Source organism: Equus asinus, chromosome 21 (genome assembly GCF_041296235.1).
Source record: "Equus asinus isolate D_3611 breed Donkey chromosome 21, EquAss-T2T_v2, whole genome shotgun sequence".
In the NCBI taxonomy this organism is placed as follows: domain Eukaryota; kingdom Metazoa; phylum Chordata; class Mammalia; order Perissodactyla; family Equidae; genus Equus; species Equus asinus.
The window spans coordinates 47,425,564-47,451,258 of record NC_091810.1 but is presented as its reverse complement, the minus strand read 5'-3'; the positions used below and the strand labels follow the sequence as shown (position 1 = coordinate 47,451,258).

The following is a 25,695-nucleotide window of genomic DNA, read 5'->3' as shown; positions in this document are numbered from 1 at the left end:
AGCTAGCCACCCCAGCATGTATCCCCTGGAGAACGCCTCCCGTGGCTGCACAGAGACACACAGGAGGATGCTTCTCACAGTACTGTCTGCTGTAGAGAATCACTGGAGGTGACTTAGAAATCAATTCATCGGTGGAGAAGAGAGGAGAAAAACAGATTCTGTTGGGTCATGAGTACATATGGAGCCATTATCTATTATCAAGTTTTGTATACATTTAAACATTTTCATAATAATAAGCTTTTATGAAGTTGTGTGGAAAAAGCAAGGAAATCCGAGTGTGCTCCATGGCACGGCTATCAGCAGCACTTGCACAGTCATGATAATGGAAAGCCTGAATTATTGTCAGACCTAAATTGCAAATAACCCCATGGGAAGATGAAGGGAGAAAAAGCAGGGTCGTTTGGGATGACGAATAAATGAAAAGCAATAAGATGTCTTGGAGTATATGAGGAAGCCATTTGTTTTAAAACTCACTTGGCCTGACCTTATTTTTCCAGAAAGGCCTAACATAGCCTGTTGAGTATGCATTGTACATCTGCTTTAAACCTTCACAATGTCCCAAAGTGGGGAATGATGCCCTTAAAGAAAGGGGTTTTGCCTCCCCACGTATCAGCATTTCTTTATAGATAAGCATTTCTTCCCAGAAACTAAGGATTAATTACTGGCCTGCTGTGTTTATCTTGTGACCACTGACCTGCTGTGATAGCAAAGCATGTTGTGACCGTAGTGAAAGGGATATTCCTGTCATATTTGATGTATGTTCCTTGTTCCAAGACAGTATATAACCACTCTGTACACCCCACTTCTTAGAGTGCTTCCTGGGGAAGGAAGCTCCTGGGCTATAGTCCTCATAACTGGCTCATATAATAAACTCACCCAAATTTTGATTTATAGATTGATTATGGATTATTTGTGTCAACAGGGTTGAGGCAGAAAGCTAAACATTCATATTCCTTGGTAGGAAATTGATAGATAATGCCTTGAAATGAAGAGCCCACATCAGCGTGTCATGGAGATCTGCAGGGAGCCATACACAGCATTCATTAAGAGAAGTGAAGGTGGCTGGGAAATGGAGGTGAGGACAGCCAGAAGCTGGCTGGTTTGGGAAGCAAGCCTGAATAACTAGCTGATTCCTTAAAATATGGACACTGTCGCCACCAGAGGAGTCTACCACTGCAAGGACACTATCTGCTACATAATGACTTACGTTTAGAAAATTCCTCCAGCCCTAAGTTTCAGACACAGGATGGAAGGGCTTGTTTTGTTTTAAGGAACATATATTGTCTTGCTAAGCACCACCAAAACAGCTACAGAAGGACAGGGAGTTACAGCAGCTGAGGGGAGAGAGTAGAAACTGCCTGATGTACCCCCACCCTGACCCTTACTTGGCCCCTTCTGCTTAACCTTCATACTCCCACTGATCCGCATTAGAAGAAGGACTTTCCCACCCACTGAAGAAGAGGCAAGAGGGCCCAGGCAGCAGCCTGAGCCCATGCTACTTCCTCTGTACCGTATGAGCTGCTCTTCTCAGTGGCTGATCACAGGATAGTCCTGTGGGTGGGCCAAACTGGAGATCACCCATGAGACAGGACATACTCACAGGGACTGTGGTTCCACTGAGGACTCTGGTCCATCCCTGGCAGGAGGGAAATGAGCAGATGTTTCCTCCTTCTGCACTTACTTTGAGCATGGAGAAGGGAACCTGGTCCCTGGGTCATAGTTGCCCTTGTGACATCACGGCTATCTCTTCCTCCACTGCCCTTCCTGCCTCTGCTAGGCCAATGGAGCTAGGACCAGGAGGGGTGTGAACACCTAAACCACTGCCCTGAAACCATGGGCAGTAATTGCAGTGTAAGACTTAGACACCTCCTCCCCAGGGGTGGGTTGTTGCCCCATGGAAGAGGGAAGCACCAGACAACTTCAAAGGACCCAGGGAAAGAATGCGAGGCTGGGGCTGTGGGGACTTTACACAGAGGCTGGTCCTCACTCATGGTTTCTCTCTACATTCTGATTGCAGAAGTCTGATCCAGATTATGATGCACTAGAGAAAGAAAGGCAAAAGGTAGGTGGGGCCCAGGAGCATGAGAGAACCACAAAGCATTGACCCTCTGACCCCATAGTCCTTCGAAATGGGGGATCTATCTCTAGTCTCTCAGGAGTCAGTTCAGTGTTGCTTTCCTCTCCCCATAAATTCCCTCCCTATTCTGGGTGATCTGTGTTAAGTAAGGAGAGAATAATAGAGAGATGAGGAGTCAGGATGCAAACAGGCCACATGGAAGTTGGAGCACAGCAGAGTGGGAATTGGAAAGCTGGAGAAGGGGCAGCTGGACCTAGAAGAATATAGGGGCGATTGAGAAATAGTAGTGAAAGTCAAACAAGTGAGGTGAGGGGAAAACCCCAAGGGGCTATGGCACAACGTGAGGCATCAGAAGGCAGCATCACAGGCTTTTGGGCTGAGATGCAAGCCATAAATGCAGAGGTTCGTCCTCATCCTTCTCACACACATGCCACATCTTCTGGATCAGGAAGTGTTTCCACTGGTCCCATGAGCCTGTGAAGACCACAGGGCAAGCACATCCCCATTTTATAGACAAGGGCACTGTAATTCAGAGGGTAGGGAAATGTGTCCATGGCCACAGACAGGACAGAAGTGGAGGCAAAACCCAACCCAGGTCTCCTGGGTTCTCAGAACCATCAGGGGAAAGGCTGATTGTTAAGAGAGAAGATCAGAGCTCTTTTGTGGCAGACACCAGAGCTGTGGTTGATGGTGACAAATTCACTGAGAGTTTTCTGCTTTGCTTGGTTAGCTGCTTCTTGCAAAACAACGCCAGAGAGCAAGAGCCAATGCAGCTGGGAAGATCCAGGCCTGGTGGCGTGGCACCCTGGTGCGTAGAACGCTACTGGTAGCTGCCCTCAGGGCCTGGATGATTCAGATCTGGTGGAGAACGCTCACATGGAGGTGTGTGCGTAAGCATCATCAGGCCCTGTTGAAGACCTATATAATCCAGGAGCAGGCGGCGGTCAAGCTCCAGTCCTGGGTTCGCATGTGGCAGTGCCATCAACGTTACTGCCAAATGTCCAACGCTGTCTGCATACTCCAGGCTCCAAATTGCTGCTTCGACTTCCAGACCAATGATGTTTTACAACCACAATACAAAGGCACTTCCAACCAGTTGGAGTTCCACATTGAAATCCTATCAGTCTAAAAGCACTACGGGGTGGAGAACTGGCTCCACTGCCCCAATAAATGCCTGACCAGGTCTTATGTGTCTCAGTAACTCATGGGGACCCCAAGGATTCAGGCCCTGCCCCTCCTCTTCCACTTGGGGAGAAACTTCAATACAGGTGCCTCCCCTGCACCGCTCCGTGCTATGGCCCCTGTTCTGGACTGACAGTGGCCATATGTCGCTGACTCTATCCAAATCAGAAACTGCAGCCTGAGGCTGTCCTCATATATGCAAAGCCAGGTGTCCCATTCCCCAGCCCCAGCACCATTCTTGTCTCCTGAACTTGCAATTGGGAGGGGCTGGGCTTTATATTCCTGAAGACTGTGGGCACCTCCTCTTATGAGAGTTGCCTCTGAGGCCAAGCTCTGTCAGCTTGCCATCAGGGGCCAGCTGGGGCTTCCACCCATTTGCTTCCTATTTGGCAAGCCCCAAACAGAAGTCAGGCACTTGTCTGGCTCTCCTGGGAGCAGTGCAGCCCAGAGAAAGCACAGGAGGCTGGCCTTAGTGATGACTGGACACAAAGTTCTGCAAGCTCCATGCTAACTAGGATGCTATTTTCTTTAGGAAATAGCAGATATTATGATTTTAAGGAACCTCAGCCCTGCCTCTGTCCTTCCTCCTCAGGAGCAGCTTCTCCAAGGTGCTGAACACAAATAGGGCTCCCATTGATATCACCTCCTCCTTATGAATGACACAATTTTTAGTGACTTCAACATTGAGTGGTTGATGCCCCCAAGTGCCTTGTCTCTCACTTCCAGAGGTTTTGACTTCCATCCTATCTTAGTAACCCTCTCCTATGGTAGAACTATAGACCATTGCTTCTTGAGCTGTCTGTGGGGAATACTTTTTTTTCCAGGGACCAGCCTATTATAGAGCAATTCTTTTGTAAAACAATAAAAATAAGTTATGAGAAAAATAAATGGAAAAAGCATACAGAATTTAAAGTTTGTTTTTAATTATTAGATTGAGCATACATAAAATTACTATTTCATTTTTCTTCTTTGAGGAAGATTAGCCTTGAGCTAACATCTGCTGCCAATCTTCCTCTTTTTGCTGAGGAAGACTGGCCCTGAGCTAACATCCGTGCCCACCTTCCTCTACTTTATATGTGGGACGCCTACCACAGAATGGCTTGCCAAGCGGTGTCATGTCCACACCTGGGATCTGGACCAGCGAACCCCAGGCCACCAAAGTGGAACGTGCACACTTAGCCGCTGTGCCACCGGGCCGGCCCTACTATTTCAACTTGCTATAAAAGTTTCTAATTGCTCACTCTCAACCTCTGTACTTATCTCAGAGGCCAATGCACTTTGGGTGGCATTGCCCTAGTCCTTGTCATCACTCATAACTGACCATAGCAACAATATTAATTTCAATCATCCTAGTCTCTGACTTTGCCTTCTATCCTTTAGGGCAGAGGTCAGAAAACTATGGCCTGCGGTTGAGTAGTCATGACAGAGACTGTAGGGATATCAAGCCTAAGATACTATGGCCATTTACAGAAAAACTTTGTCAACCCTTGTGTTAGAGTCACTGATTCTTATGCATCAATCCAATGTTTTTTCAGTCCTAATTAGGACCTCCCGAGGACTGACCTTACCAATGGTTTAATGTCCTTCATGCCATCATGTTGTCATCCCTTGTCCTCAGCTGAGATTCATTGTCTGTTGAGCATTCTCTTACAGTTTTACCCCCACTGGACCTCTCTCTCTCCACCTTTGGATGAACCCAATCCTTCACCTACTTCATCCTGCACCAGAAAAGCTGAGCTTCCCTGAAGAAAAAAAAATCTACATTGCATGGCTTTGGTTTATATTGAGGATGTGCTGGAAAAACTTCTCAAAACTCTTTTCTGTAAGTTTGCTTTTTGACCTGAAGATTTCACGTTATTTCCTCTCTTTTCAAATGGGCAATTCTCCCTCTTTTCCTCTTGACCTCAAATGATGATGTCACCACGCACTTAACCAAGGAAATGGCAGCAGACTGGACCCCCGTCTTCCTACCATCTCATCCTCCATCTCAGCATCATTTGCACCACATTTGTTGCCTTACTCAAGTTAAAATAAATTGTCTTTGCCCTATTTGAGGCCACCCCTTCCACTTTGCTCATCTTGTACTCTTCTTTTTCTTTTGCCCGCTATCACCTCTTGCCTTTATAATGACATCATCCTGTAATTTCATTTGTTTCTCTAAATCAGTTTCTATCTTTTCACCAAATCATTCCCATTGGCATACAAAGTGTCCCCCATCATTAAAAAGTCCATCCTTGACTACCTCCTATTCCAGTTCTTTGAATCTCCTCATAGCAAAACATGTTGTCACTGTCTCGCTTCCACTCCTCCCATTCTCTCCTAAACTCACTCCAGTTGGGCCTCCCTTCCCCCCAATTCCACAGAAACTATACTGGTCAAGGGTATTGATTGAGAGAGATTGTTTGAAAAAATGACCAAAATTTCTTCCTTTTTTGTATCCATGCTACTTTGCAATGTGACTTTGTAGCTCCATTGATCAAGTGATGAAGGCTACTTAACCTCTTCCTGCATCTAGACTTCCTGTGACTTTCTTTGGCCAATAGTATACAGTGGAAGTGATATTGTGCCAGTTGCAAAGCTAGACTTTAAGAGATCTTGCACAGCCATCTACCATGTGAAGAAGGAGACTATTGCTGTAGAGTGAGAGACTACATGGAGCAGAGATGTGCCATCTCTGATGAGACCATCTTACACAACTAGCCCCCAGCTCACCTGCTAGCTAACCACGTATATTTGAGTGGGCCTAGCTAAGAACAGAAGAATCACCCAGATAAGCCTAGCCCAAATTGTCACTCCACAAAACTGTGAGCTCAATAAATGGTTGTTTTTTTAAGCCTGTATGTTTTGGGTGGTTTGTTAAACAACAAATGCTAATACCATATAAAATCACCAACTAACTTGCATAGTCCAATGGTCAATTCTCTGTCCTCTGCCCTATCATTTGTCATCTTCTCTGCATCAAACTACAGAGTTAACCACTCTCTCCTATTTGAACACTCTCCCTTTGGCTTCAGGAACACCACACTCTCCTGTTTTCCCTCTTTCTTCACTGGCTGCTCTTAATCTTATCAATGGCTTCTCCATTGATCAGCCTCTAATCTATGAGGTGCTCAATCCTAAAACTTCTTTTAGTCTCTTTCTATGTTTACTCTCAGATAGTATCATCCAGTCACATGGTTTTAAATACCTGCTGCATCTTGATGCCACTCAACTCTATATCTCCATCCCTGATGCCTCCTCTGAATTTCATACCTCAAAGTACAACTTCCCACTTGATATCTCACTTGGATGCCCAGCAGGTTTTTCAAACATCATGTGACAAAAACTGGACTTCTCATTCCCCAAGCCTCATGCTTCTGTCCAAAACTTGCTTTTCCTTGTGCCTTGACCATTCACCCAATCTGTTTGCTTCAAATTTTTCTCAGAATCCTCCCTTTTACTTAGCTCTACACATTCCCTCCCACATCAATCCAACAGCAAACAATGTTGGCTTCATCTCTGCAATACAGCAATATCTGCAATATAGCATATAGTGAGGATTGGAGAAACTGGATGTCTCACATATTGCTGGTAGGAATGTAAAATGGAGTAGTTGTTATGGAAAACAGTTTGGTGATCTCTCAAAAAGTTAAATATAGAATTACCACATGACTCAGCAATTCTAGTCCTAGGTATATACCCAAGAGAGTTGAAAGCATATGTTCAAACTAAAACTTGTACAAAGATTTCATAGTAGAATAATAGCCAAAACTGTGGAAATAACCCAGATAGGTGAATGGCTGAACAAATTGCAGTACATCCATACCATGGACTACTTCAGCAGTAAAAAGGAATGAATTAATGATACATGCAACAATTTGTGTGGATCTCAAGGAAGAGTAAAGACTCAAAAAGCAACGGAACTATCTAGATCCTAGCTATGGGAAATTTAGGGGGTTGAAGACCTGAGGGGATTCAAATCATCTATTTCCAAGTCATGGGCATTCAATGCTGTGTAAGAGAGAGCAAGTCCGCTCAAAGTTGCAGGCAAGGAAGATGAATTTCCATAGTTAATTCAGGATGTGAGTTCTACATCTAGGGTCTCTGGGAAAGCCAGGAGATTGAGTATGTGGCAGATTTGGCACAGAGTTGTACAGAGAACAACCTACCCATACCTTTCCCCTCTAAACTCTGATTACAGAAGCATGGCCAGTTGGATGAAATCAAAAAGAAAGGTGTTGATGAAGCCAAATTGATGAAAAAGAAAGTGAAGGAGAAAAAAATAGAGAAAGAGGAGCCTCCACCTCCACCAAAGGTAGGTTTATGGAGGCCCTCAAAGTTGAGAGAGATCCCAACCTGCAACGTCTGTGACCCAAGTCACGCAGGAGTGATGGGTCGTCTTCTCTGCGGCCCATAGCATGGGATGATCATGGAATTTGTCATCCAAGACAGGATACATTTGTGAGTGAAAGACAGTGCAATGAATCATTACTTGGGAACAATAATCATAAACCGAGAATGTCCCAGGGCAATCAGAATGAATGACTGCCCTATCTAGAACTGGAATGAATGGGGATTGACTCATCTCTGGCTCTCCTTTTCTCCTAGTTCCTTCTTCGTCTGAGAAAGGTGGGTGACTGAGACATGGAGACTTGGTTGTAGGGAGAAATCTGACTAGTAGGAGTCAGAATATGCCAAGTTGGGGAGAGGGGTGGTGAGGGTTGTGTTTGGCGAACGCATTGCCAAGTATATAGGGAAACCCAAGTCTAGAATTGTGTGGGAGTGTGTGTGCACAATGCATGCATGAATGTGTGCTAACTGAAGTTTAAGGGGAAAGAACCAAAAGAAGGGAAAGTGAGAAATAAATGAGAAAGATTCTGAACTGTGTGGAGCAGAGAAACATCCAATACCAGAATCTACAGAGGGAGACAGTAGGTTGTGGATTGGAGCTGGAGTCAGGCATGAAAGGCAAGCAAAGGATGCCACTTCTCCAGCCTGTATGAGGGGTTTGAAGGGAAAGGATATGCATCCCAGGTAGGTGGTCAGGCCCAGGTGGAACATTACAACCCTTTGACCCACAGATCATGGTGTTCTTGTTCTAGACTGGTCAACCAGGTCCATGTAACCTGACGATAGCTAAGACAGGTGTGCCCCATGTTTCAGATGAGGACCCCGAGACTCAGACAGCAACATGAACCAAGTCCATTAAGCAGAGAGTGGCAGAGACAGGATGCTTATCTGGTCTTCTGATCCACTCAATGCCCCTGCCCAGTGCTCCTGAACTTCTGAAAAGGGGCCATTGTTGATAATGGATCAGGATGCCTACTTGACACACCCTAGGGCTGAGGTGGGTGGGGAACGTTTCCTGAGCGTCCCTTCTTTTTCCTAGAAACCCCGCCCCCCAGAGATAAAGAAGCCTCCTGACAATGAGCCAATAGCCATAAAGATCCAGGCCTGGTGGCGGGGCACCCTGGTGCGCCGGACCCTGCTGCACGCGGTGCTCAGAGCTTCGATCATTCAGCGGTGGTGGAGGCAGACGATAGCGAAATTGCTGGAAAAGAGGCGGCGGGCGGCCCTACTGTGCCATGCGCTGCAAGCACAGGCAGCAGTCAAGTTGCAGTCCTGGGTCCGCATGTGGCGCATCCACCTTCGTTACTGCCGTTTGCTTCACGCTGCCCGCATCATCCAGATTTACTGGCGTTGCCATAGTTGCCATACTCGTGGCTTTTTCCATGGTAGCTATGAACTCACTGCAAGCCAGCTGGAACTCGAGCTTGAGATCTTTCTAGGGTCACAGATTTGTCGCATTACAGACTGCATCCCCTTCCCAATAAAGAACTGATCAGGTCTGCTCCAGCCCTGTGTCAGCATGATCTCAGACAAGTTCCGTGAGGTCCTTGTCTCAGCGAAGGGTCAGGGAAAATGACAGATACTGAGCATCTCACAGGTCAGGTCTGAGGAAGCAGCAGGGGTAGTCTGGGGTCCGGTGTGGAGAAGCATTCTGAGATCCCCGGGCTGAATGAGCAGGGCCTGTGATTGATTAGCCATGTCTGCCCTGGGTAAGAGAGTTGGGGATGCCAACTCTCTCAACTCTTGGGGTTGCAAGGCCGCCAAGTCAGCCAACTTCAGGGAGAAGCCTTCAAGCATGGTCAATGTAAATGGTGCCCCCTGTAGTTGGGCAACATGGAGGCCTGTGTCATAGATGCTCTTAATGCTTCAGTGACTTCCCATTTAATTAGAAGATTTGAAAAGCCCTCCCCAGGTCTACATAAGTCTGGGTGGTCTGGCCCTGGCGATCTCATCCTCCCAGTCCTCCATGACTGCTCTGCTGTTATCAGACATCCCCAGCACGCTCCCTTCTCAGCACTTTGCACCTGCTGCCTCCTCGCCTTGGATTGTCTTCTTCCAGATGGAGCTCTCACTCCATTCAGGTTTGTCTCTGCTCCAGGCTCCCTTCTCAGGGAGGCCTTCTTTGACCGTCTCATTGAAATAGCTTTCCCTCCCCACTACTGCATGCTCTGGCTCCTGACTCTGCTGTTTTCAAAGTCTTCATCCCTGCCCAGTTGTCTGCCCTCAATTTCCATTTTCTGCTCCCCTTACTGGAGGGTGAGCTCCAGGAGAGCAGGGACTCTGGGTTCAGTGCTGTGTTCCCAGGACCCAGAACAGTAGATTCTCTCTTTCTCTTTTTCAACATGTTATTGTGTACAGTTTTTATTTTCTGTGTATTATGATGTTTTGACATCTTAAAAACAAAATCCCTTTCTGGCTTGGGAGAGGCTGTCCTTTCCCATAAAGACTAAGCCAATTCTTAGTCCTGAATCAAAGGACGCAGCCTGGTGCATGCCGTGGATTTGAAGACTAACCGATCTGGAGCCACACCCCCTCTCTCGGGCCTGTACACCTCAGGAGGCAATACTCAGCTGCCCTAATCGTTCCAGGACCAGGTGCCTGGCATCTGGGGACCACCCCTCTAGCTTAGAGCTCACCGAAATTACTCAAACTAGCCAATCCTAAACTGTTCACCCTGCCCTGCCTTGCCTTTCCTACTCCAGTAATGGCCATGGCAAAAGCTCTTTTCTCACTCCTGTCTTCTGCCAACTGACCAAAACCTGATGCTTCCCCTGTGACCCTGCGTGACACGCGGTGACCTCCTCTCTAGGACCTATGAGTGTAATAAACTTTGTTTTCTTGTGTCTCTCCTATTCTCTTGTGGCCACACCTGACTGACCATCACATAAAAGAACATGAGACATATATATGGTAAGTGAAATTCACATAACCGTGTTTAGATTTACCACATACTGGTAAGCATTAACATAAGGGTATCAATTCAGTAGCATTTAGTACATTCACGGTGTTAAGCAACCACTATCATTTATATCAAGTTCTAAAACATTTTTATCATCCTAAAAGACAACTCCATTCCCATTACCCAATCACTCTCAGTAACCACTCCTCCAGCCATTGGCTACCACCAATCTGCATTCTGTCTCCATGAATTTGCCTAGTGTGGACTTTTCTTATCAATGGAATCATACAGTATTTTGTGTCTGGTTTCTTTCACTTCTCATGATGGTTTCAAGGGTCATCCGCATCGCAGCATGCATCAGTACTTCCTTGCTGTTTATACCTGAATAATATATCCTTGTATGGATATGCCAGCTTTTGTTTATCCACTCATATGTTGATAGACATTTGGATTGTTGGCACCTTTTGGCTGTTGTGAATAATGATGCTATGAATATTTAGCGGTTACACCGTTTTACATTCTCACCAACAAGGTACAAGTGTTCAAACTTTTATATATCCTTGCCAACATTTGTTATTTACTATTTTTAAAAATTCTAGCCAACTTAGTAGGTGGGAAGGGGTATCTCAATTGCAGTTTTATGTGCATTTCCCTGAAGACAAATAATGTGGGCATCTTTATGTTCTTGTTAGTCATTTGTATATCTCTTTGGAGAAAAGTCTATATAAGTTTTCAAAAATTTTAAAATTGAGTTGTCATCTTTTTATTGTTTCAACAAATAGTTATGTAGTGAATATACACAATTCTATCCAGGCCTTGGATTTCTGATTTCACTGTGGTTCAAATCCTACTCCTTAGAAACAGCTGTCCCACTATCCCTGAACGAATCTCTCATACAACCATCCCAGATCCCTCATACCCAATAGATATGCTGTTCTCAGCCTCTTTGAATTATTATTTCTCTCTGGCAATGCTTCCATGTGCGTGTGTGTATGTGCATGTACTGGGTAGTGGAAGGAAGCTCTATTTTTGTCTCTCCATTTCGTCTTTGTGGACTGCTATCCATGGCTTTTGGTCTTTATCTCTGTCTCTCTGTCACTGTTTCTGTCTATCTCTCATAATTTTGCCTTTCACCATGTCTATAACTATCTCTTTATGTTCCTCAGTGTGTTTCTCCCTCAGTTTCTGCTCCCCTCTATCTATACATCTTATAATGTCATGTCTCCTTCTATCTCTTTCTCTGATTCACTGGGTTATGGGAGCTGTAAATTGCTGGCAGAGATCATTAAAATTTAACCTGCCAATCCTCAGACACAGCTCTGCTCTTCTAAACCCTGATTACCCCTTATCCCTAATAGCTCCACAAAGATGGGCTGGAGAAGCCCCACAGAAGGCCCACATGAATGTTCCTGGGTAAGGGAGGCGCTTAATTAACCCAAGCTCAGCCTAGGATGTGCAACTGCTTAGAGGAATATCAGAATCTTTATACATATGGCCAAAGTGATTGGTTCAGGGATGAGCACAAGATACAAGCCAGGTCAGTGAGACTCAGTTCTGGCACTGTGTTGGAACTACTGGGATTTCTAACTATAAGGATTATGAAAACAGAGCTGCTGGGGGACATGACACGGAAATAGCTTTCAGAGAATGGAAACAACACAGAAGAAAATAGAGCCAAAAGAGAGAAAGAGAGAGACTAAGTCTTAAGGATTCTTTTGGGCCTCTGGATCCAGCCATACCTGAAGCTACCACTAGCTATACAATGGGAATTCCTAGTTTTAAAAGCCAATAAACCCCCATTTTCACTTAAGTCAGTTTGCTAAGACAGATAGCAAAAAAGTAGGAGACTTCAACAAATTAATAAACACTTTAAAGAGATTGACTTTAACATGAGCTGCTTTTCAGGAAGTGATTTTCAAAAATGGGTTTTGAATTGGAAACTTGACAGAAAGGGTGCCTATGGAATTCTTGACAATAAATATGGACGTGTCTCTCATTTAATGCACCCAGGAGACCAGAACATTCTTGTAATCCTGTGTAGTGTGGTGAAAAGGGAAAATCCTGTGGATTAATGAGTAAATCAGCTAATTGCCTAGATTCAGAATGGCCTGAGTGTGAACCTAATCGTGGATTGGTCATCTATGAGCCAAATGTGGAATTTTATAATTTGCCTAGTTCAACAAGTCAGCAGGAAGGAGCCATGGGCAATCATCAGCCATTCATGAAACCACTGCATTAGGAATAGGTGAACTGGTCGGGTCTTCTCTTGCCCTCTACTCCACTTATACAAAGCATATGTGTGGCAGCCTTCACTTCAAAGATAACCTCTGAGCTCTGCCTCCTAAGGAAAGTGGGCAATTTTCCCATGGAGAGATTCTATTGTGCATGTTGGAAGTAAGAGAGAAATAGTTAGAGCAAAGCTTTTCAAGCTTTAGCATACATCACAATCATGTGGAGGGCTCATTAAAGCAGATTACTGGGCCCCATCCAGCATTTCTGCTTCAGTACATCAGGGTCCCAAGAATGTGTATTTCTAACAAGTGTCCAGGTGATGCTGTGGCAACTGTTCTTGGGCACCCTACTGAGTTAGAAAAACCTACATTTCTTTCCCTCTTGAGGAGGGAAAAGCCCAGTTTCTCCTTCTTATGAATTTTTCTCTCAGGTATCTCCTTTACTACTCCTAGAAAACACTTCATTTCTGACACTTCTGGAAAACTCCATTTTCAGTCCTTTTTCCTTCTCAGGAGAATGGAGGATGGGGCTGAAAATTCCAAGCTTCTAACATGGCTTTGTCTTTCTGGTGACCAGTCCTCATCCAAGATCCATCCAGGAGTCCACAGAGAGTCACTTCATTATAACAAAAGAGACTCCAGATAATTACAAGGATTTCAGGAGCCCTTTGTCAGGATCCGGGATCAAAGACCAAATATTAGGACAAAAGATGCTTTTAGTGCTTTAATCATGTAGGAACTTACAAGAGTAGGGTATTGGAATTGGCCACCCCAAGATATGTCTCTTTGACAGGAGGATTATTTTGGGCTGATTACTTCTAAAAACTGCAGACATGAGAGAAACTCTGAAAAGTAGAAGTTACCCTTTGTAAGAGACATTTACATTTGTAAGCGAAATCTCCATCTGTAAAGGTGTCTCCCTCTCTGTGCCAGAAAGAATGGGAGATGACCTCATCTCTAGAAACTCTTATCAGTGCAGAAGGCAAGGACTCAAATCTGCATAATACCCTTACTCTTGCTTACTCTACTTGTCTGGTAATCTCCCATAACTGACTTCTCCCACCCCTAATATCCTCCTTTGTCTTTAGCTCAAGATGGTATTTAAGATGAGAACCTCCACCATTTTGGAGAGTTACTCAGTTTTCCTGAGTCTCTCCCATGTATACATGTTGTAAAGCTTGGTTTAATTTTCTCCTGTTACTCTATCTCACGTGAATTTAATTGATAGCCTGGCCAGAAGGACCTAGAGTGGGTAGAGGAAATGTCTTCCTCCCCTACACAAGGGTTTCAGGAGCTCTGTGCCAGGAACTGGGGGCAGAGAACAATATACATTTTTTGTTATCTCACAAGTCTGGATTATCTTGGTGGTTAAGAAACAAGTAAAATAATAAACATGAAGGGGACATGTCAAAAGTACACATTGAAGTGACATCAGCAACATCGCAGAGTGAGCTCACCCAGGACTCTCTCCACTCCAAATTGCAACCAAAAAGAGCAACTGCTTTCCAACCAAAAAAAAAAATCCTAATAACAGAAATCATCAGAGACCCACAGCAGGCAAATGACTGAGGGTGGAGAGGCTGGAGCTGCCCTCGGAGGAGCTGGAATGGGGTAAGAGAGAACTTTTCTCCCTCCCCTAGAGAGTGGGATCACTGCTGCGGGTGAGGGAAGGAGTGGGGGAGGGGCCATGCATCTGCGGGATCGTCCAGGACTCCCACCACCCAGGCAACAGAAACCCTTTAATGGGGGAAAGCTTTCATGTGGGGGGACCCCATCAAGCCAGGGCCCCGGGAAACCAGAGAGTGAGAGCTGATTGGAATCCAGGTCTGCATGCAAGAGAAAGTGCTCCTCCTCCCCCAAACACACCGTGCAATGGTAGCTGAAGGTGGAGGGCTCAGAACACACGGCTCTCGACCCCCATCTAGCGGTGACAGTCTGTAACTGCAACTGAATAACAGCATCATGCGCAAAAACCACTCCTCTACCATCCAGCAATTTATAAAAGCTCCAGTCCAAAAGGAAAACAATGAAAACACAGAACTATGTCCTGAGGACTTGGAAATAGGTATACTAAGTGAAAATGAGTTCAGAATAGCTATCATCAAAAAACTCAATGAGGTAAAGGGAAATATAGAGAAACAAGTCAACGAGTTCTGGAGTTACTTCACAAAAGAGATTGAAACTATAAAGAAGAATCAATCAGAAATACTAGAGATGAAAAATACAGTGGATCAGATAAAACAGAATACGGATTCCCTGAATGCCTGTGTAGACACCACAGAGGAGCAAATTAGCATAATCAAACAGACAGGTTGAATGGCTCCAGATAGAGGAAGAAAGAGAACTAAGAATTTAAAAAACTGAAGAAAATCTCTGAGAAATAGCTGACTCAATGAGAAATGCAACTTAAAAATAATTGGAATTCCTGAGGGCATGGAAAAGGAAAATGGAGCAGAAAGTGTGCTCAATGAAATAATAGAAGAGAACTTCCCAAGTCTAGGGATTGAGAGAGAAATGTGTGTGGAGGAAGCTCTCAGGTATCCTAGATTTGTCAATGTAAAAAGACCTACTGCAAGGCATATTGTAGTAAAAATGGCAATAATGAATGACAAAGAAAGAATAGTCAGGGCAGCAAGGCAAAAGAAAATAACCTACAAAGGAACCCTATCAGACTTCCAGCAGATTTCTCTACAGAAACCTTACAAGCTAGGAGAGATTGGAATGATATATTCAAAACTTTGAAGGATAAAAATCTTCAGCCAAGAATACTCTATCCAGCAAAAATATCCTTCAGATATGAGGGAGAAATTAAATCTTTTCCAGACAAACAAAAGCTAAGGCACTTCGTAGCCACAAGATGTCCACTACAAGAAATCCTCAAGAAGGATCTCATACCTGAAAAAAGAAAAAAAGGGAGAAAGGGGTCACAAAACACAGAGTAGGGAGACAAATAGATAGAATCAGAATAGGATAGCAAATATTCAACTGTAGCATTAGGATAAAGGGAAGGAAATCACCAAAGCAAAGACAATCTTATCGTTCTAACCACAAACTTACAACACAAGTTGTAATAAGAGATGAAAATAATAATTTAGGAGGGGAGGAGTAAAGGGTCTGAATCAGTCTAGGCTAAGGAAGTAAGAGACCACCAGAAAACACGCAATGTTATACACGAGATTCTGAATACAAACTTCAGGGTAGCCACTAAACTAAAAAACAGAACATAGACACAAAACATAAATAAGGGAAAATCTAAGAAACCCAGCATAAGAAATTGTAGAAGTCAATGGGTAGGCTAAAACACACAGGATGAGAAACAAAGGAAATACAGGAAAACTGGAAAACGAGTGACAGAATGACAGCATTAAGCCCTCAGGCATCAATACTCACCCTCAATGTAAACGGATTGAACTCTCCAATAAAAAGACAGAGAGTGGCAAAATGGATTAAAGAACAAGATCCAACAATTTGTTGCCGCCAGGAAACACACCTCAGCTCCAAGAATAACCACAGGCTCAGAGTGAAGGGGTGGAAGACAATATTCCAAGCTAATAGCAAACAAAAGAAAGCAGGTGTCTCAATACTTATATCAGACAAAACAGACTTCAAGATAAGGAAGGTAAAGAGAGACATAAAGGGTCAATATATAATGATCAAAGAGACATTTCATCAAGAAGAAATAACGCTTATAAATATCTATGCACCCAACACAGGAGCACCAAAGTTCATAGTGAAACTATTAACAAACCTAAAAGAAGATATCAAAAATAACACAATAATAGGGGACCTCAACACCCCACTCACATCAGTGGACAGATCATCCAGACAGAAAATCAACAAAGAAACAGTGGAGCTAAATGAAAAGCTAAAACAGTTGGACTTAATAGACATATATAGAACACTCCATCCAAAAACAGCAGAATACACATTCTTCTCAAGTGCACATGGAGCATTCTCAAGGATAGACCATATGTTGGGAAACAAGGCAAGCCTCTAAAAATTTTTAAAAAATGAAATAATAATAACAAGCATCTTCTCCAATCATAATGCTATAAAGCTAGAAATTAATTACAAGAAAAAAGCTGAGAAAGGCACAAGGATGTGGAGACTAAACAATATGCTATTGAACAAGCAATGGATCATTGAAGAAATTAAAGAAGAAATCAAAAAGTACCTGGAGACAAATGAAAATGATACCATACCATACCAACTCATATGGGATACAGCAAAAGCTGTATTAAGAGGAAAATTCATCGCAATACAGGCACATCTTAACAAAGAAGAAAAATCACAAATAAGCAATCTTAAATTACACCTAACTGAATTAGAGAAAGAAGAACAGACAAAACCCAAAGTCAGCAGAAGGAGAGAAATAATAAAAATCAGAGCATAAATAAATGCTATTGAAACGACAAGGCAGTAGAAAGGATCAATGAAACAAAGAGCTGGTTCCTTGAGAAGATAAATAAAATTGAAAAACCCCTAGCCAGACTTACAAAGAAAAAAAGAGAGAAAGCTCAAATAAACAAAGTCAGAAATGAAAGAGAAGTAACAACAGACTTTGCAGAAATACAACGGATTATAAGAGAATACTACGAAAAAGTATACGCCAGCAAAATGGATAACCTAGAGGACATGGATAAATTCTTGGACTCCTACAATCTCCCAAAGCTTAGCCAAGAAGAAGCAGACAATTTGAACAGACCAATCACAAGGAAAGAAATTGAAACAGCAATCAAAAGCATCCCAAAGAATAAAACCCCAGGACCAGATGGCTTTCCTGGGGAATTCTACCAAACTTTCAGAAAAGATTTAATACCTATCCTCTTCAAGCTATTCCAAAAAATTAGGGAGGATGGAACACTACCTAACACATTCTATGAGGCCAACATCATACTGATACCAAAGTCTGACAAGAACAGCACAAAAAAGGAGAACTACAGGACAATATCACTGATGAACATAGATGCAAAAATTCTCAACAAAATATTGGCAACCCAAATTCAGCAATTAATCAAAAGGGTCATACATCATGATCAAGTGGGATTCGTACCAGGGACACAGGGATGGTTCAACATCTGCAAATCAATCAACATGATACACCACATCAACAAACTGAGGAATAAAAACAACACGATCATCTCAATAGATGCAGAGAAAGCATTTGACAAGATCCAACAGCATTTATGATAAAAACTCTGAACAAAATGGGCATAGAAGGAAACTACCTCAACATAATAAAGGCCATATATGACAAACCCACAGCCAACATCATACTCAATGGGCAAAAACTGAGCGCCATCCCCCTGAAAACAGATGAGACAAGGATGCCCTCTATCACCACTCTTATTTAACATAGTATGGAGGTTTTGGCCAGAGTAATTAGGCAAGAAAAAGGAATAAAAGAATCCAAATAGGGAGGGAAGAAGTGACACTCTTGCTGCTTGCAGACATGATCTTATATATAGAAAACCCCAAAGAATCTATTGGAAAACTTTTAGAAGTAATCAACAACTACAGCAAAATTGTAGGGTATAAAATCAATTTACATAAATCAGTAGCATTTCTATACTCTAATAATGAACTAACAGAAAAAGAACTCAAGAACACAATACCATTCACAATTGCAATGAAAAGAATAAAATACTTTGGGGTGAATTTAACTAAGGAATTGAAAGACCTATACAATGAAAATTACAAGGCTTTTCTGAAAGAAATGGATGACAACATAAAGAGATGGAAAGACATTCCATGTACATGGATTGGAAGAATAAACATAGTTAAAATGTCCATACTACCTAAAGCAATCTACAGATTCAACACCATCCCAATCAGAATCCCAATGACATTCTTTACAGAAATTGAACAAAGAATCCTAAAATTCATATGGGGCAATAAAAGACCCCGAATTGCTAAAGCAATCCTGAGAAAAAAAGAACAAAACTGGAGGCATCACAATCCCTGACTTCAAAACATACTACAAAGCTACAGTAATCAAAACAGCATGGTACTGGTACAAAAACAGACACACAGATCAACGGAACAGAATTGAAAGCCCAGAAATAAAAACACCCATCTATGGACAGCTAATCTTTGACAAAGGAGCTGAGGGCCTACAATGGAGAAAAGAAAGTCTTTTCAACAAATGGTGCTGGGAAAACTGGAAAGCCACATGTAAAAGAATGAAAATTGACCCTTATTTTCCACCATTCACAAAAATAAACTCAAAATGGATCAAAGACCTAAAGGTGAGACCTGAAACCATAAGGCTTCTAGAAGAAAATGTAGGCAGTACACTCTTTGACATCAGTATTAAAAGGATCTTTTCAGACACCATGTCTTCTCAGAGAAGGGAAACAATAGAAAGAATAAACAAATGAGACTTCATCAGACTAAAGAGCTTCTTCAAGGCAAGGAAAACAGGATTGAAACAAAAAAACAACCCACTGACTGGGAAAAAATATTTGCAAGTCATACATCTGACAAAGGCCTAATATCCATAATATATAAAGAACTCACACAACTCAACAACAAAAATCAAACAACCCGATCAAAAAATGGGCAGGAGATATGAACAGACTTTTCTCCAAAGAAGATATATGGATGGCCAATAGGCACATGAGAAGATGTTTATCATCGCTGATCATCAGGGAAATGCAAATCAAAACTACACTAAGATATCACCTTACATCCATTAGAATGGCAAAAATAACCAAAACAAAAAGTAACAAATGTTGGAGAGGTTGTGGAGAAAAAGGAACCCTCATACACTGCTGGTGGGAATGCAAACTGGTGCAGCTACTATGGAAAACAGTATGGAGATTTCTCAAAAAATTAAAAATAGAACTACCGTACGATCCAGCTATCCCACTACTGGGTATCTATCCAAAGAGCTTGAAGTCAGCAATTCCAAAAGTCCCATGCACCCCAATGTTCATTGTAGCAGTATTTACAATAGCCAAGATGTGGAAGCAAACTAAGTGCCCATCAACAGATGATTGGATAAAGAAGATGTGGTATATATATATACAATGGAATACTACTCAGCCATAAAAAAAGAACAAAATCGTCCCATTTGCAACAACATGGATGGACCTTGAGGGAATTATGTTAAGTGAAATAAGCCAGATAGAGAAGGACAATCTCTGTATGACTCTACTCATATGAGGAATTTAAAAATGTAGACAAGAGAACAGATTAGTGACTACCAGGGGAAAAGGGGTGTGGGGGGTGGGCACAAAGGGTAAAGGGGTGCACCTACAACATGACTGACAGACAATAACGTACAGCTGAAATTTCACAAGATTGTAACCTATCATTAACTCAATAACAAATAAATTAAAAATAAATTTTAAAAAAGTACACACTGATGCAGGTCAAGGCTGCCCTGGGGAGAGAAGCCCAAGGCGTCCTGGCCTACCTAATGATCTATATTATCCTCTGGGAACTATAGGAAGTCCTGACCTGATTCAACCTGATTCATATCCAAAGTTATACAACCACCTGCTAACCAGACCCCACCTGTACTGATACCATTTTAACAACTTTTTTACATGACCTTTCCTTTGTCTTTTAAAGAAATAACTAACATACCTATGCCTTGTAAATTTAGCCCTACCCTCAACCCATTACGACTCTTCACTGCCCATGGGTCCTGTCCCCATGCCTGCAGCAATTCACTGCCCATGAGCCCTGGCCCCATGCTATTCTCTGAATAAAAGAACACTACTACTAGACTTTGAGAGTCCAAGAAATCTTTCTTTTGAATCCAGCTCTCCAAGCCTGCGTCACACAGGAGCTAGACTGAAGGGCTCCCAGTGGCCAAATCTAAGGAAAATTGAGCACAAAAATTATGATAATAGCAGATTATAACCTATTTAATTAAATAGGAACCCATCAGTCCATACTGATATAAATTAATAAATGAAACATTTATGTGGAGAAGAGAAATCTCTTTCTTACAGTAGAAAGATAACTAACAAATGTAGAAAAATGATGATATTAGAAAGTCACTTGGAAACCATCATAGTAATAAGTAACTCAGGCAATAAACATTAAGAAATGCTAATGTGGTGGGTGAAATGGGTAGAAGGATGGAATTTTTCATGGTCTCAAAGCATCTCCTTATAAACTTATTTATTAATGATAAAGAGAAAAAATACTTTACAGTAATGTGGAAGACAACACATTGATCAATTGGCTAAAGTTAATATCATCACAAATGGGACAAACAGACAGTATGTGCCACCTAATAATTTGTAATGAAAAGAACACAGCCTCTGTTATTTTCCAGCCAAAAATATATAAGTAGAGCCTAATCATGAAAAAAAATCAGACAAACCCAAACTGAGAGACACTATGAAAAATGGCCTGTAAACTTCAAAAATATCAAGATCATAAAAATAAATTGAAAACTAGGCATTGTTCAAGATTGGAAGACTCTAAATAGACATGATAACTACATGTAGTACATGATCCTAGATTGAATTCTTTACTATAAAGGATGTTGATACCGGCCCTGATATCAATTTCCCTACATTAAACCCAGCATAAATGAGGTTAAAACCAAAACACTCATTCCCTGCTTACTCCCTAGTTTCCTAGCTCCAGAATCCACTATCCTCCATGAAAATAGACACCACCAAGGACAAGCACCTGGATTTGTTATCTCCTCCCCACAAGGAGATACAGGCTGGTGGGAAAGCTGCTGACCAGCAAGGTCACGGGCTCCCTCCTCTCTGCAAGTAGTCTCAAAGCCAAAGACAGGCTGATGGGGAAGATCTGACCAGCAAGCCCATATGTTCCCCCTCCCCTACCTAAAACCCCACATAAAAAGCCTTCCTTTTAGCTTTTCGGGGAGTTTGGGATTTCAGCATTAACTGCCCTCTCTCCTTGCTCAGTGCTGTGCAATAATAAAATTTCTACTTTCTTCCACTACACCTAGTGTCAGCGATTGGCTTGCTAGTGCAACATTTGACTTGATTTGATTTGCTCACCTAGTGCAACAGGTGAGCAAACTCACTTCAGGTTCGATATCAATGTTACTTGCACGGTGGGTGAAATCCAAATCTGGGGGGAAGGTTATGCAAGAGTCTTTTCAGTATACCTCTAAGTTTTAAATTATTTCCAAATAAACTATTTTTGAAAGTTGGAAGATTAGGGTGAGGATCTACAGACCCTAGAATGGTAGTTGACTCAGTGTAGGTGTTATTCTGTGAAGGGTGGGAAGAATTTCTTATAAAAGACCTTTACAAGTAAGGTAATGTCAGCAAAAATGGTAGAGTAAGAACCTTCAAAACTTCACTGCTCCGTAAAAGCAACAAAAAAGGTGTTAAATATTATCAAAATCAACTTTTTTTCCAAACTCTGGAAATTAACCAAAGACTTACTGCAACTCAAGAAGCATTTATTCAAGAAAATAACTGGTAAATAATATCGAAATCAACTTTTTTCAGAACTCTGGAAAGTAACCAAAAGCTTACAGCAAATCAAGAAACATTTATTCAAGATAAACAACTGAATCTCAAGAACAGCAATCTTGGGGGCATTTTAATTTGTTCTAGTTCTATCTCCCATTCGCCAGCTCAGTGGTAGCCTTGAAAACTAACAATCCACATTCCTAAAGTAGATTAGCAATCACTGAAAGGGAAATGGGAGAGAGAGCTCTTCCAAAGTTTCATTCCTCAAAAATTGTCATTATCTGACCTGGAAGACCTGACTTAGAAGACTGATTCAGACATTTCCCAGTAATAAAGGCCTTCTCTCCAGGGAGGAGCAAGGGTTGGAAGGGGAGAGTTGAAAACAATTACAGGCAAGGGTTTTACTTGCAGCTGCCTGAGGCGATGGATTATTGTTGGAGCAAACGATAGACTAATCAAAAAGCTGAAGAGGAAAAAATGGCTAATGACATGTCCATAGGGACCTTGGAAAGGTCCGACATATTCCTGGGAACCCAGAAGGCTATGTATAGTATTTTCCTATGCATGATCAGGAAAGCTCTGAGAAGGCCCTAGGCTCTCACCTCTGGCTGACCTTGAGGCTCTGTGAATCCAGGAAATGAAACCTAAGGCAGTTTGTAAACCACCTGGCTGAGTATTGAAGGCAACTCCTAACACACACACACACACACACACACACACACACACACACACACACACAGACCCTTGGCAAAGATTTATTGTTTCTGTGAATTTAAGGGCATTTCTGGCAAATTATTATCTGACTCTAAGTTAACCTCAGTTATCACACACACGCAAATACAGAATTTATAGATTTAATTCAGAAAATCACTAAACAAACAATAACTACAAAAAGCATAACAATAACAAAACCCAGGGAGAGAGGAGAATCTGATTTCTAGAGTTGCCACATTGTATTATTTTATTTTATTTTTGAGGAAGATTAGCCCTGAGTGAACATCCACCACCAATTCTCCTCTTTTTGCTGAGGAAGATTGGCCCTGAGATAATATTCATGCCCATCTTCCTCTACTTTATATGTGGGACAGCTGTCTCAGCAAAGCTTGATAAGCAGTGCATAGATTCATGCCTGGGATCCAAACCGGCAAACTCTGGGCTGCCAAAGTGGAGCACGGGAACTTAACCAATATGCCACCAGCTGGCCCCCACATTGTATAATTTTAAATGTCAATTTCAACAAAAAACTCACAAGACATATAAAAGCAAATAAACAAGAAAGTAGAAATCATTCTTTAAGAATCCCAGATGGCGGACTTACTAGACAAAAAGCTTAAGTCAGCTATTTTTAAATGCATTCAAAGAAGCAAAGGAAACCATGTCTAAGGAAAAATTAAAGTATGAGAACCAAATTCTCACCAAATAGAGAATATCAATAAAGAGGTAGAAATTACTAAAAGGAAACAAATATAGGGTCTGGAGTTGAAAAAGACAATAACTACAATGAAAAACTGCAATAAAAAAAGAAAGAGACAAATAATATTTGAAGAAATAAGGACATAAAACTCTGGAAATTTGCTGAAAAAGATCTACAAAAGAAGCTCAAAAAACTCCAAGTAGAATAAACTCAAAGATATTCAAACATAGACACGTAATAAAACAATCTAAAGACAAAGAGAGATTATTAAAAGCAGAAAGAGAGAAGCAACTCATTACATAACAGAGATTCACAAAAAGATTATAAGCTCATTTCTTATGAGACACTATGAAGGCCAGATGGCAGTGGCATGACACATTCAAAGTGCTGAAAGAAAAACCTGGCAGAGAGAGATGTCATCAAAATGGAAGAATAGGAATTTTCTATCATCTTTCCCCCAAAGAACACTGATTTTGACAATCATTTCTGGACAAGAGAGGAGGAAGCCCAGGAGTCAGCAGAGAAGTTCCCGCACACCACTGGAGCAAAAATAATCAGACTGGATGCAGTGAAGGGGATAAGAGGAATGGTTTAGCTTTACCTGCATCACTCCCACCCCAAGGCAGCACAGCTCAGTGCTAAGAGAGACCTTCTAAACCCATGATTTCTCCTGTAGGAGAAAGTGAGAGCATATGAACGAGCATCTGGCTTTCCCAGCTGTGCAGGATGCTTCCAGAGAGACCCATTTCATACTCGCCCCATCCAAGTGTACTAAGGCATGAACTGCATGACTGGGGAGCCATGAGCAGCTGGGAAGATAGCAGCCAGGGCTTGGAATTGAGCATATCAAAGGGACATGGATCCTACTAACCACATCGTGAACTCCAATGGGAGGCCTGCACACAAGTCACTGGGGACACCTCAGGTGTGAATCTCCTCATCTGGCCAACAGGCACCCTCAGCACTCTGCATACCCATGCACACCCTAACCCCATGGTCGGTTCCTTATGTGTGCTCCTGATAGCAGTGAGAGTGAGCTTTTGCAGATGGCTACTGACCACATGCAGAAAGCCAGCCCAAATATTCAGGCCTGAGAGAAATCACAAACTTGAGCATTCAACATCACCCTAGGGAAAGGAAAAGGGAGGCTGTCAGCACTGGGCCTGGCTTTGCAGAATCAAGAGAAGGCATACAAGCTTAAGAATTCTTCCACAAGAGGAAGCAAGAAGTGTGGAGCAGGCATAACCATAGAAAAGTTCTGAATGCCTCAGAATCCATCCTGGGCATGGACATGGCACTGCTCATTAAACCACGCTGAGGTAGCATCCCACATGCCACAACCAGAAGGACCCACAATGAAGAATATACAACTATGTACCGGGGGGCTTTGGGGAGAAAAAGGAAAAAAAATAAAATAAAATCTTTAGAGACATTCAGAGAGTGAAGAAGTACAACAAACAATTGTACATCAACAAGCTGGATAACCTAGATGAAATGGATAAATTGCTGGAAATACAAAACCCATCAAGAATGAATCATGAAGAAATAGAAAATCTGAATAGACCTATAACTAGAAAGGAGATTGAATCGTAATCAAATTTCCCTCAAAAGAAAAGCCAAGACCACATGGCTTCACTGGCAAACTCTTAACATTTGTATTGTAATATTTAAAGAAAAGTTAATACAAATACTTTTCAAACTTCCCAAAAAACTTAAAGAGGATGGAACACTTTCTAACTCATTCTATGAAGCCAGCATTACGTTGATACCAAATCCAGACAAGGACACTACAAGAAAAGAGATCTACAGACCAATATCCCTTATAAACATTGATGAAAAACTCTCAAGAAAATACCAGCAAACAGAATTCTACAACACATTAAAAGGATCATACACCATAACAAAGTAGGATTTATGCCTGGAATGCAAGGATGGTTCAACATACTCAAATCAATCAATGTAATACATCACATTGACAAAATGAAGGATAAAAATCACATGATCATCTTAATAAATGTACAAAAAGCATTTGACAATACTCAACATACTTTCATGATAAAAAGTCTCAACAAATTGGGTATGGAAGAAATGTACATCACCATAATAAAGGCCATGTATGACAAGCTCACGGCTAACATTCTATT

The 25,695-nt window shown here is 42.1% G+C and overlaps 2 protein-coding genes across 2 annotated transcripts; both read left to right on the top strand.

Annotated features, from left to right (window-relative positions):
• Positions 1-1,009: 1,009 nt before the first annotated feature.
• On the top strand, positions 1,010-3,206 carry IQCF3 (IQ motif containing F3). Its single transcript, XM_044754928.2, has 3 exons — positions 1,010-1,075; positions 2,018-2,062; positions 2,808-3,206. The coding sequence occupies exons 1-3, from the start codon at positions 1,010-1,012 to the stop codon at positions 3,204-3,206; spliced, it is 510 nt and encodes a 169-aa protein (XP_044610863.2).
• Positions 3,207-4,678: 1,472 nt separating this feature from the next.
• On the top strand, positions 4,679-9,080 carry LOC139039750 (IQ domain-containing protein F5-like). Its single transcript, XM_070493585.1, has 3 exons — positions 4,679-4,690; positions 7,440-7,553; positions 8,628-9,080. The coding sequence occupies exons 1-3, from the start codon at positions 4,679-4,681 to the stop codon at positions 9,078-9,080; spliced, it is 579 nt and encodes a 192-aa protein (XP_070349686.1).
• The last annotated feature ends 16,615 nt before the right edge of the window (positions 9,081-25,695 follow it).

What these genes read in the sequence shown, in the direction of transcription:
- LOC139039750 (XM_070493585.1), top strand. An exon ending in AGCCTCCACCTCCACCAAAG is followed by an intron (nt 7,554 to 8,627) that starts GTAGGTTTATGG and finishes TCTTTTTCCTAG; the next exon opens with AAACCCCGCCCCCCAGAGAT.
- IQCF3 (XM_044754928.2), top strand. Translation starts at nt 1,010, where the DNA reads ATGGAGATCTGCAGGGAGCCATACACAGCATTCATTAAGAGAAGTGAA. An exon ending in AAGGTGGCTGGGAAATGGAG is followed by an intron (nt 1,076 to 2,017) that starts GTGAGGACAGCC and finishes TTCTGATTGCAG; the next exon opens with AAGTCTGATCCAGATTATGA. An exon ending in TAGAGAAAGAAAGGCAAAAG is followed by an intron (nt 2,063 to 2,807) that starts GTAGGTGGGGCC and finishes TTGCTTGGTTAG; the next exon opens with CTGCTTCTTGCAAAACAACG.